The 12,613-nt window shown below is 37.0% G+C and overlaps 1 protein-coding gene across 1 annotated transcript in view; it reads right to left on the bottom strand.

Moving 5' to 3' along the window:
* The window catches only part of MYBPC1 (myosin binding protein C1), a 54,670-nt gene that overhangs the window by 2,730 nt on the left and 39,327 nt on the right, over positions 1-12,613 (bottom strand). Inside the window, exons 23-28 of the mRNA XM_074870269.1 lie at positions 11,213-11,408; positions 10,300-10,439; positions 8,955-9,114; positions 7,666-7,802; positions 6,587-6,773; positions 270-309 (exon numbers count right to left, since the gene is read on the bottom strand). Coding sequence (XP_074726370.1) covers positions 299-309; positions 6,587-6,773; positions 7,666-7,802; positions 8,955-9,114; positions 10,300-10,439; positions 11,213-11,408 — 831 coding nt within the window. The 3' untranslated portion in view covers positions 270-298. The remainder of the gene's footprint in view (positions 1-269; positions 310-6,586; positions 6,774-7,665; positions 7,803-8,954; positions 9,115-10,299; positions 10,440-11,212; positions 11,409-12,613) is intronic.

The following is a 12,613-nucleotide window of genomic DNA, read 5'->3' as shown; positions in this document are numbered from 1 at the left end:
TCATGCTAGTTAATCATGCTAACTCATGCACTGTTAAAGTCTGTTGAAATGTGTGTCAAAGGTAGTGTGATGTACCACTAAGAGGAATTACCGTAACAAGCAGTTATTATAAAAATCTGGATTTATATGCATTAAAACTATCATGCTACTAATTTATAAAGAAACATTTTCATTAAGTGAAATAATGAAAATCATGCCATACTAGGCAGACATTGTATGACGTGTAACCAGACATAAGCTTCATATGCAAGAACCATATGAAAGCTTACCTTAGATGACAATATACATTCAAAAATCCTTACTGTGTAACTAAGGGAGAGAGAGAAAGAGAAGTAACAATTTAATCACAAACACAAAAGTAGAAAGAAAATGTTGAGTGAAATTATGCTTACAATTATGTCAAGATGATGTTTTAATCCTTAGTCATGTAAAATATGTAGGAATAGAAGCACATGAAGAGTAAAAGGTAGGGATCCAGTTCCACTTCAAAATTATCATTAATATGTAAAAGCTATATTAATATGTACAAGTAACTATAAATCCTGTAATTAGTCTAAAGTATAGATTGGAACCAAATTATGCAACTGACATTTATGATAAACGTTTCCAAATGTAGCTTCAAAGAAGCTGACACATATATATATATAGTATTTTCCACCAGGGGAAAAAAGCACACACATAACACTGAAGCATATATATATATATATGTTGAAACGCTATAAGGCAAAATAATCAAGTACAGTCTAATTACGTACCTGTGCACTAAAGTATGTACTTTGTCACATAACCACATTTACATTACTTAAAGCATGCTATTTACTCTATAGGAGCCCTTACCTTTAATTAAACATTTTGACTCTTTAAAACACCCATGTATATACATTTATATATGTGTATGTATATAAAAGCACTCAACTTTGTACCTATTGTAGCCTTTTAAGAAAAATATCTTAATACTTAAAAAAATACAGGAATATTATCTAGCCTGGTTTCTTAACATGTTTTAGGTTTGAAATAGAAAATTTTGATGCATAGTATACTGCGGACTGGTTTCTGGGCATCTCTGTCATTTTAAAACTGCACTGTCAATATTCTGGATTTGGCCAAGGTTACAAGCAAATACGTTTCTATAGAAAGAGCCAAATTCTCTGAATCCCACTGAACTTGAATTAAAAATAAGTTCTAGAGAAAATGAAGTAAAATTATAGGCTTGTAAGTAAAAAGTTTTCACTGATTTCAGTTGGATCAAGATTTCATCCTTAGATTCTGTAGGTTAAGCTCAGGCACGGATTATCATTCTGAGCACTAACTTGTTACTAAAGACTAATCTAAAAAGAAGAATGCCTTTTAAGCACAGCAAATGACTTTATCATACTTCTGTTCTTTCAATAATTCTGCAAACTGAGAGCCGTTTTTTTGAGATGCAAATTTCTATCTCATGGAAAGGTCTAAGTGTTCTGGTTAAAGGTAGTCACAGTCATTAAATAAATTCTTTATAGGTACAGATAGTTCTATGCCCAGTAGCATAGCAGAAATATGTCTAAAACCTTTGTAACTCTGATGTTAAATATCCATATTCTTGATTAGTTTGGCCTTCTTTGCTCATGTGACATAGACATTGTATGCCATGAGACACTAGCTAGTTTAATCTGAAAAAGCAAATAAATACACACTTGGCATGCAGAAAATGCGTTTGCATGTGGAAAGAAAGGAAGGGAATGAAATGGAATGTCCAGAGGAGTATGCTTATTATAAACCTGATTATTCCCCGCCAAGAAGAATGGTTCTCCTGGGTTAATTACTCCATGATATATCACTGCAGAATTAGAATATTTATAGTGGTATTTATTCGCATTTGAAATTCTTCCCAGTTGATTTTAAAACCTTTTTTGAAAATATTTCTCATACAGCATCTTTGCTATCATCAACCTATTGGGGTGATCACCAACCTTGATTTTGCTCTTAAGATAAACATTCTCCAAAAATATTTGTTTCATGATAAAAGAAGCATGGCGCTTTATCTGAATCTTTTCATTGACCCCAGTGAAGCTGATAAGGAATCAGTTCCTTACTTCTTGTAATGGGAGATTTACAACCATATTTAGGGATCTACCTCAACAAACTTAGAAGATACATAAATTATTTTTTGCAGTAAGATGAATATGAAACATGTATCATGAGATTCTGTGTATCATCTTTCAAGATACATAGGTAGAGTTATTCTTTTCTCTAAGAACTATTATGTGACTTTTTACCGCATGTTTATATTTACAAAAAAAGCTATTGTACATGCAATTGTACTGAGCAGCTAATATAACTGCCATCTTTAGGTTCACTTAGCAAAACTTAAAACAGAATAATGAAGTACCATCTGAAATAACATCAGTACATGAAAACCTTTTCTTGAGGACAGAATAAGGCTTTATTGTTTTTATTATTGTGTTCATAATTATCACTAAAACTTTTTCAGGAAATTAGCATTAAATTTAGTAACAACTAGGGGTTTTAATTTTACACCTAAAATAATGTAAGCAAATGGCTAAAAAAGTAGAAAATTGTAGCATACTGGTAGTATTCATAGCCAGAGTATTCATAGCTACTCAGTTGTTCAAATATTGTGCAAAATCAGAAATCCTAGACTGTTCTGTGAGTAATTCTATGACATTCCTAGGACTGAGCATATATATATATATGCATGATAAATTTCAGATCTCCAATATCGCATAAACAGATGTATAAAAGAAATTTTAGCCAACATAAAGAAAATTCACTTACTACAATATATACTGTTGCATGGCATAGAGCTCCTTAGCATGACTTACTATCCACAGATCTGTAATAACAGCACTGTAGCTAGTACATTCACCAGATGGGTAACATAGACTTGAGCCTGTTGGTCTTGTTCAGGCAACATTCAACTGTATCTCACTACACACACACACACACACACACACACACACACACACTGCAATCCATTTCCAGTGACTCAGAAATCCGTAAGTCTTTGCTCTGCATCAGTGTGGTGAGCAGTCATCCGAAGAGCCTTCCTAAATTAACAAACAGGCTGGGAAACTTAGGAGAATGATAATTCAACATGTAAGTCAATAGAAGACAAAATTAAGATGTAATTACGTTTTTATGGTCCGGCTGTTTGATACTAATTTGCATTTGTCTGTATTATATAGCAAACCCTGAGCCTGCCCGGGTTTGCCAAGCTACAGCTGCTGTATTCACTTAATCCTATTCCCTTTGAAATCATCAGTTGAACTGCCAGTCATGTTAAGAGTGTCAGCACTGAACCCTTACAACAGCTGTCCTCTGCCTAAGCCCTACAAGTTGCTAGTCTAAGCAGTCTTCAAAAAGGAGTCTAAAGTAATGGCTAAACCTGCCAGGTTGGAGAGAGGAATCTCAGCAAGGGTGACCATTCACAGCCCAAACTGTTGGGAGCCACAATACCAGGCTTGGTGGGAGGGAGTGGGACTGCACCAGCTGATGGTGGATATGAAATTGGGTTCAGAAACCAACCATTAACTAGGGGAGGTGGGATTTAGGTTAATGAAGCAGCCCATCACATAGCTAAGAAGAGAGAAACAACACACAGCCTAGGTGGGATCCTAACGGCCTGCATTTTTCAGGACTTCTTCCAGGGGTGATGCAAAACTGAAGTACTGCTCTGAACAAGATGTCTGTGGCATAGTATTCTATTTTTTCAGTTGATCTTTTAAAGTAAATATTACTTCCTTTGAGAAGAAAGAAGGCTTTTTGAGTCTAGAAATGTCTACGCTACAAGCCTTTTGCAGTCAGGGGTTGTGAGAGCTTTTGTTTAAAAGTGGGGAAGGATGAACTAAATCTTGTCTAAAGGAAGTAATTCTTACAGCCTCATTCTCACTGTAACAAAGGTATGTTCAACTGCAACCCCAAGATAAGGTGCCAGAGAAATTGAGACTGTAGGAAGTGCTGCAGCCAGCTGATAGGATGATTAGTACAACCCTCAGGACACGATGCAAAGCCCATGAATTTGTCCAAGGTTTCCTGTGGGATGAATGACTGGGGGATACTGGATCTGACTGAGGTGCTAGGGTATGTCAGCAATGTTAAGAACTGAGTCAAAATCTCAGACTCATAGAGCTGGAAGCAATCTTGAGATGTCACTTGGTGCGTATCATAATCCTATTAAGTTGTGCTGCAGTCATTCTTCTAAGCTGCTCTTAAAGGCTCTTGGTATCAAAGGCTCTATGACCTCTGCAGGAAATCTGCTCCAGTGCTTCACTGCTCTGACTGTTGTCTACCCTAAATGCTTGCTGCCATGTTGCCAGATATAATTTTTTTGTTTCAATCTTTAAGGCAGCCGTTATGGAAAGAATCAGGTGTGGATGGGACAGGTCTGGCAGCCTGTGAACATAGTGTATTATGTGCTCTCTATTTCAGAACACTACTCAGAAAACTGGACCTATAAAAGTTAAATAAACATTTGCCAGCAGAAATCATCAGGGACATCATCTCAGCTGTACCTAGTGACCACTTTAATGAACAGAATCGTAGCTTTTTTCCTAGATGTGTTACTTCTAATTGACTGGAAAAGGACCTAAGCCTTCCCAGCCTATTTCACGTATCAGTCCAGAAATGTCCATAAATGCACGAAATTGAATTCCCCATCAATATTGATCAAAGACAAAAATCTCTCCACACTTCTCTCTTAAAATCTCTACCATAAAGCAGCTTCCACTGATGGTGAAGGATTTCTTGGAAACTGTTGCATATTAAAAGAAAGCCTGAATGATGACGTGTTTGTATTATGTTTCAAAACCAACAAACTAATTCATCCTGATATTCAGTGAAAAAAAGTTCCAAGATCAACAGAAGCATCTATATTTCACAACAGCTGGCAAGGGAATTATTGAAGAATAATATGCAATCCATGGCAATGTTTGGATTTTGGACTTCCTAAAATGCAGAGATATTAGTTAAATTATTTCTTATCTTAAAAATGTTTCACAGTATTCTGCACATTATATGTAAAAAATTCTTTGTAAAACAAAGGACAGAAATAAACAGCTTCTTGTATTTAAAAGGTGGTATTTGGTTGTACTATGAGCAAAGTGCTGAAGACTAAAAAGTTACAACTGAATGTAAATATGCGTAAAAACTTAGGGCTTGGCGACTTTGGGAATTTAATGAAATAGGAAACTAACTTGGCCTTTCAGTATAAAAAACTAGATGAAGCAACCTTCTCAGGCAATGAAGTCTTCTGTTACACTGTTAAATAAAATTTGCTTGTGATTAAGGAAAACAATCATACTTCGAGGATGAGGACGTCACCTTTTAAACACAGTATCTTAAAAATAAATAACGAAAATTAGGAAATATATTATGCATATTTTCATTACATTAGTTAAATATTCAACTTCACAGACCAAACATTTATTGCAATGGCTTCTTGCTAGCAGATTTGAGCTGTGGGAGAAGATACATCAGAAAATACAGAAAACGGAAATTGAAATCCAAACTAAACACAATACAATCCATAAGGATATTAAATATTATGGCTTTCATTATAGACTAGCATCATGGAAATAACATAATTAAGGCCATATTCAGCTGGCCTAAATTCCCTCTAAACTCCCGAGTTAGACACTTCCTATCAGCTGGCTTTAGGCAGCTTTCCTTACTTATAACCTCAGATTATTTTTTTCAGAAATACTTAGCTTATTCCACAGTTGAAGCAAAAAGTCTTTGGTGGGAGATAGTCCAGCTAAATATGACCCCATCTTTTCCTAGGAAGTAATTTTCTGAAAAATATGGTTCTGAGATTATTCATTAGTAGTCCAATCCAAGTTCTATTGCCATTCAGGATATACCAGTCAATGCTGAACTACCTAGAATTCATAAAATTTATCTATTAATGAAACTAAAGATATGTCTTCAGTTGTAGAAGGCTAACCTACTTTGTCCTCTTTCCCTGTATTTGCAAAACCCATAGTTTTGAATACTTTGTTCTTAAAGCAAATACAGCAATTTATGTATCAACTAGATTGTGTCTTTGGGCACAATACTGCCTTTTGCTATATGATTTTGCTAACAAACTTCCTTGGAAGCAAAAGTTTGGTGTGTTTAATAAATAATTTTAAAGCAGAGAAAGTCTGCCCTGGACTAATCTTTCTTCCTTCTCTCCTTTTCACCTTGCCATTTTCTTCAGAGATCTGGCTCTTATCCAAGATGATTTTCTTAAAGCTTTCCCGAATAGCTCTATGGCTGAGTTTTACTAGAGTTTCTCGGGTAAGTGGCATAGCCCCAAGAATTATAGTCTACCATTTTGTCACTTGTGAAAAAGTTCTTGCAATCACTGAAGATGTGAATCAGCATGGGGGGAAAAAAGATAATGTAACATAAGCACAGCATGTTGGTCCTTGAAAAGAAAACAAAGCAACCAATATAGTGTATTTTGTCCTAACCAAGTTGTTATTTTCATCTGGGAAAGTTAAAAAACTTGTTTGAACTCCTTTTTGCATTTGCCTTGCATACTTTTGACTCCTGTGTAGATGGTGTTCAGACAAACAGGGCATTTGTAATGTTTTAAAACCCTTACCTTTTACTTCCAGTTTGCAATCAACTTCTGCCTCTCCAAGTTGATTGACTGCGTGGCAGGTGTAAGTACCGCCATCATAGGGACTGGGTTTGCGGATCTCCAAGGTACAGACACCTTGATTGCTGAACATTCGGTACTTTGGGTCATTCATTATAATGACTTTGTTTTTCAGCCAGGTTATTTTGGGCTGTGGTAAAAACAAAAGAAAGCCCACATGTACAAACCTATGAACTTAACTGTTTTATCACTTTTTGTGATGTTCAGTTAAAGCTGAGCAATCCAGAAATGATACAAAATAAAGTAGTGATAGAAAGGAAACTGTAATTCTGAACTCAAACATAAATACAGTCTGCATCATGCATCTGTTTTTAAGCACGATTTTCCAGTGCAGCCCCTATCACATAATTAAAGTCATAAATACAAGCCTGTTATCAATATAAGATGTGCTGTATAATGACAGCAAACATCTGAGCAACAGCTTTTGACATCCGATTAAGTCAATAAGAAAAACATGTTTTTTCACAGTTATTTGCACAGTCAGAAACTGTGAAGGTGAAGAGTGAACAGCAAATGTGTTCTTAAACACTCTTAAGTTCTCATTTTCCTCGGTCAGTTCAGTTTCTCACAAGAGAAAATAAATCACAGAAAGACACAACTCAAAAGAAACTGGAAGACGCATTGCACAGCAGGTCTGAGGACCAGTGTGGTCCCCAGAGTATTCCTGCAATGTGCTTACTTAAAGCATAATTAACTTTTTATAGAATAATTATGGTTTTAGTTTAGTAACAACTTTACTGATACATTAACTCTACAGCTGTTGTCAGTGCCAGTCCCAGTACAGCCCAGCCTTTTCCTGAGGTTCTGCTCTTTCACTGAGTTATCTGTGGATTTAGTAACTATCATAATGCCTACAACACAGGTAAATAGATCCTTTTTTGTATTCTTTAGAGCCCACACCACTCTTTTTGCCTTCAGCCTGGCTTGTGAGTGAGACAAATAATAAAAAAGTTATTACAGGTTTTATTGTCAGGTTAAACTTTCTTGTGTTTTAAGTGATGCTATTATGAGCTATGCTGTACCTTGGGGTTGCCCCGAACACTGCAGTTCAAAGTAGCGTTGTAACCAGCTACAGCAAACGTGTTGACTAGAGGCTGAGTAAACAATGGCCGTTCACTGAAGTCAAAATCGTCGTAAACTGGATATTTGTAGACTTTACCTATGAAATGAAAATAAAACATTTATAAAAAGAGTGTTGGTGTGTAGTGAAATCCCCAAGTATCTTAAACAGCTACAGAGGGTCAGTTCTAATCTGCACTGCTCTAGGTACCAATGTGATTCTAGTAATTGCACTTGCATGGGAGGCTGGAAGTGAGCCTGCAAAGTGACCAGAGGCCTTCGTCATGCTATAGTGTAGATATCTGAGAGCTTCTCTTTGTTTCCTGAGTAGGTGGTATACAAAATAATTCACATTTATTCTGTGTCTTTGCATGCATGCCCTGAATGTTACGGTTCCTGACTGATGTACTGTGGGATGCCTGGCTTGACAAGGCTTGTTCACTCTGTTGCCAATTACTTTTCACAGTTTGTTCTGATTACAAACTGGCTCTGTATCTGAAAATCCATTTTTCTTTCTGCCTCATACAGTGCACTAACAATACAGATACCCAAATGGATGTAGTTTCTGTACAAGGAGAATATGGTAGTAAAATCTATTTTCTCACTGCCACTTTATCCCTGCTCTGCACTGGAGATTACCATCAATAAATCATCTTCACCCACAAACTAAGCTGGCATTTAAAACAGTTGGACAGAATGACATCTATTCCCGTGCACATGTTTACATCTTTGCTTCACTGAAACCTGATCGAAGCTCTCATACTGACTTCAGTGCAGTTTAGGCCTGATACCTGCTATCATGGCAAGGGCAAGTAAGCAGTGATGAAAATCAATTCCTATAGCCATTCTTTTGTTCATGACCCCATTTCTAAAAGAGAGGTACTTTTCTTTTTAATAATGGAAGTGGGGTCCAGTAACCTGGACCTTCAGTCCTTCAGCCTGGCTGTGTGGGTTGTACAGGTTGTCTGTCCTCTGCATCACAGCAGTCAGGTATTCCTTCCTTTCAGACAAACTGAGGTGATCTCGTTTGATTTTCTTCCTTTACACCACCTGTTTGTAGAATTTCCCTTCCGTAAAGGGGTAATTTTTTTTTAAAGTTTAAACTGACAGTTTCTGAAATGTCAGGATTTCTGACTGCAAGAATCAGAATTTGTCCAGCTCCACCTGTAGAGATATGGCCTTTACCTCTAATCACCTTCCAACCTCTGAACACACCCCTTCCCTTTTGACAAGGAATAGATAATTAGCTAACCATCCTTTGCAATCAAAGCGCTCTCTTTGGTCATTGTAGCATCCTCACTGAGGCCGCAAATGTTTTCAGAGAAGATCCGGAAGTAGTACTCATTTCCTATGACGAGCTCGTTGATGGTGGCGCTGGTGCGGTGGTAGTGCTCCATTACTGTGAACCATTCCTGAAAGGTGTAAACACAGAGAGTAAGCTGCCCTGCAACACCCTGCACCTCTCAGCCATAAAAAGTTTGAAAGAATCATCAAGCTTGTGGGAGCAAGATTTTTCTTCTAAGGGAAAGTTTATGAATTAAAAAATTGTGATGCTAACAATAATTAATGAAATGAGTGATAATGAGAATACCACAGAGCTCACTGCTGAGCAGTGAAGGCTGAATGGAAAGTGAACCCTGCTGAATTGTTACATGCTGTTAGCTGGGAGGGCTTGTTTTAGGAAATCCAATATTACAAAGGTTGTATTGTGTGAGGCAAGGCAGACTCCTTCATTCCTAGTCCATGCTGCTGACAGAGGAGGCACTGCTGCAGATAAGAAAAGTAGTACGTAAGGGGAAAGTAGTAGCATATACTAGCCTGCAGTAACATGTACTCACAAGAGACCAGTGCACTGATCTACCCCCTGTTCCACAGGTTGAGTGTTCATGAGAAATGTAATTTTATACAGGTGGTCCTCTGATATCTAAAGGCTCAGATGGGGAGGTGGGTTCTAGTGCTTTAGTCTTGCAGCAGTTACAGGACATGTGAATTCTATCCTAGTACACAATACCTAAATAACAAACTGAGGTGAAAGAGGTTAATGCTAAAAATGCAATATAAAGTGCAATATGACTACAACAATGTTTTTGCTTTTCTTTACTCTGCCCTACATAGTTCTCTTGCTTTTCTAAAGACGAACTTGTGCTGAGTTCCCTGTGCCACAGTTTGGGCATCTTTAAAAGCCAAAGTGCCTTTTGAGAAAACAGTTTTCTGTAGAAGGCCAGCTGTGCCAGAATTGCAAAATTCATCACCACAGAGAATGTGGGGAAACTACGACTTGAATGATCCATGACACACTGGACCCTACACACTGCTGTTGTTGCTTTCTCCTTAGCACAGTAATTTAGAGACAGGGGACCTGTCCTTTCCTTTTTAGTCCTCATCTTCAGCATCATCTGAAAACTTTTCTATTTATAGGCTTTAGATACAGTGAAAAGGAGATTTTTAGAATTTTTAGAGATGCCTTGCAGATTTTCTGAACACTGACTAATCAATGCTTTGTCCACCTACATCAATTTAAGCATATAAGACTTTTTATTTTCAAAAGGGAGAATTCATGAGTACATCAGTCTTTGAAACACCTCCTTATTACTTACCATACTCTTCTTATCTGCTTTTTGAATAGTGTACCCAGTAATGGCAGCATTGCCATCATCTTTTGGTGGCTTCCATGATAAATTTACGTTCTCTCCCCAGACGTCCTCAATAGTTACAACCTCTGGTGGGCCTGGGCGATCTGTAATGAAAATATGGCAGCTGACATTTTCCACTGTTTGCTTTCTCTGTCTCTCTCTTTCTTACACACATCTTCCACTTACTTTGATTTCTCTCTCTCTTTTTTACAATACGCACATGCCAAAAGCAACATCAAAAGAAAGCTGAGGTTCCAAAATAAAACTTATTAAAGTTAAGACGTGTTAGAATTATGAAAAACTTAACTTGACCACTTTGTGAGTATGGTTTCTAATATGCATATGCTCTTTGATTGTATAAGGACATGATATTTTGGGAAAGTTAAAACCAGTTGAAGATGTGTTCCTAAAAGACAAAATCGGACAATCATTATAAAGGCTGTGCTACCAGTTTTGTCTATTATGTAAAGAAATAGATTGGTAAAAATTAAAAGTAAATGCATTTTCTGGTCTGTCTTTCCCACTTTCATGTACTTTCAAGATTTAGGATTTCTTCCACATTATACTTGTGACAAAGTTACTGTGAATTTACTACCATTTCTGGCTATGGATACCACTCCACGGGGAAAAGCTTGCATCCTGGATAGACAAGAACATGAAAAGCATAACAGTGAAGAAAAGAGACTGACATGTTCCAGCAAGCACCTGCCTTTGTGTAGGGAGGTTTACTTAGAGACCACATAGCCAAGTAATTGGACATGGAGAGCCATCACTTTTGAGAAAGATGCTCTTTGGGATTCCTCTGTTTTCCTATAGCCTTATAATGGCTGGAGTCTGCTTCTCTGGAATGCGTTTATTTTTGTTTCTCAAAACATACCAACAATCTGAATATCTATTGTAGCTTTGTCCTCCAAGTTCTCTACTTCCACTTTCATGTTATATTCTCCAGAGTGGTTCCTTTCAGCCTTTCGGATGAAGATGATAGTGTCATTTTCAGTGTTGCGGATGTTGATTTGGTTCTTGTCTATTGGAGAACCATTTTTCTGCCATGATACTTTTGCCCTTGGTTTTCCCTGTAAGAAGCCAGGAAACAATTTTTTTTACCTTTTTCTTTTTTTTTTTTTTTTCCAGGAGACTGAAAATATTTGCTAATTATGGCTAAATTGGACAACTAACTTTCTGGCTAAATTTGACAATTTCCAGTTTTCTAAAAAAAAAAAAAAAGGAGAAAAAACCAGAAAATGCAGAACAAAATATTTCACTCTCTGTAAGTGCCTACATTCTCTACACTGCCAGTGAAAGAGTAAAGTAGTGGACTAAACCTCCAGGGATCCCAAACTCTCTTTCTCTGCAAAAGCAGTCGGAATAGTGTTAGGCAGGCTGGGTTGACATCTTTTGTGTGCCATTTTTGTGGGCCTAGTAGTGCCCAATTTAGGTACTTAAATCAGAGTGAATTCCACCTGCTTTACCAGGGAATTTGCCTTCCAGAGGCAAACAATTTGCAGATGCTGTCTGAAAAGGGTAATCTCACACTTTTTTAAATGCCTAATCTTAGAGAATAACCATACAATATTCCTTTAATTTCTTAAGAGCAGTGTCTCTCGCAGTGTATTGCTGATCAAGCTTTTATAAGGCTTTTAAGAGCCTTGTAGAAGCCAGATTATGCTCACCCAATATCTTTAGGTGTGCAGACATTAAATATAAATTAATTCTACTGTAATTCTTGTATTCAGAAGAATAAGGACCCTGCAGGTAGAGAGACAGTCACTTTGTAAAAGGTATGGGAATGAAGGTTAACACAATGCTGTGGGAAAACGTGCTATATCCTTAGAAATAGTCATATTATAGCTGCGATTTCAAGGTTTTAAAAGTTGTAGTTACTATAGGAGACAGTGAAACTCTGCCCACTCTTCCCCACCCTCTTCCTCTCTCATGACAAGAAAATTATTAAGTGCTATTTTGATACCATATGTAACTACTGCCAGTGTAACCATTTTGCATTGGGCTAGCGATTATCTCACATGTAATGTCTACTGTGAGGATTTGTAAGTGTCCTTTGGATGACAGATGACAAATCAGTCTGTCTAAGCTAGTTACCCAATTCATTAATTGGCTTAACTAATTTGTTTGAGACATCAAAACAAAAGCTTTCAAGTACCTATGTACTTCAGTGTGCTTCCACATCTGCTTAAGTTAACTCACTGGCCTACCAAAGTTACACAGAAATAAGTTAAAAAGCAGCAGTATAAGAAAAATAGAGTATTTTCTGTCAGTGTTT

The sequence above is a fragment of the Strix uralensis genome, chromosome 5 (assembly GCF_047716275.1).
Source record: "Strix uralensis isolate ZFMK-TIS-50842 chromosome 5, bStrUra1, whole genome shotgun sequence".
Classification (NCBI taxonomy): Eukaryota; Metazoa; Chordata; class Aves; order Strigiformes; family Strigidae; genus Strix; species Strix uralensis.
Note: the sequence above shows the minus strand (reverse complement) of the source record. Positions and strands in the feature narration are given on the sequence as shown.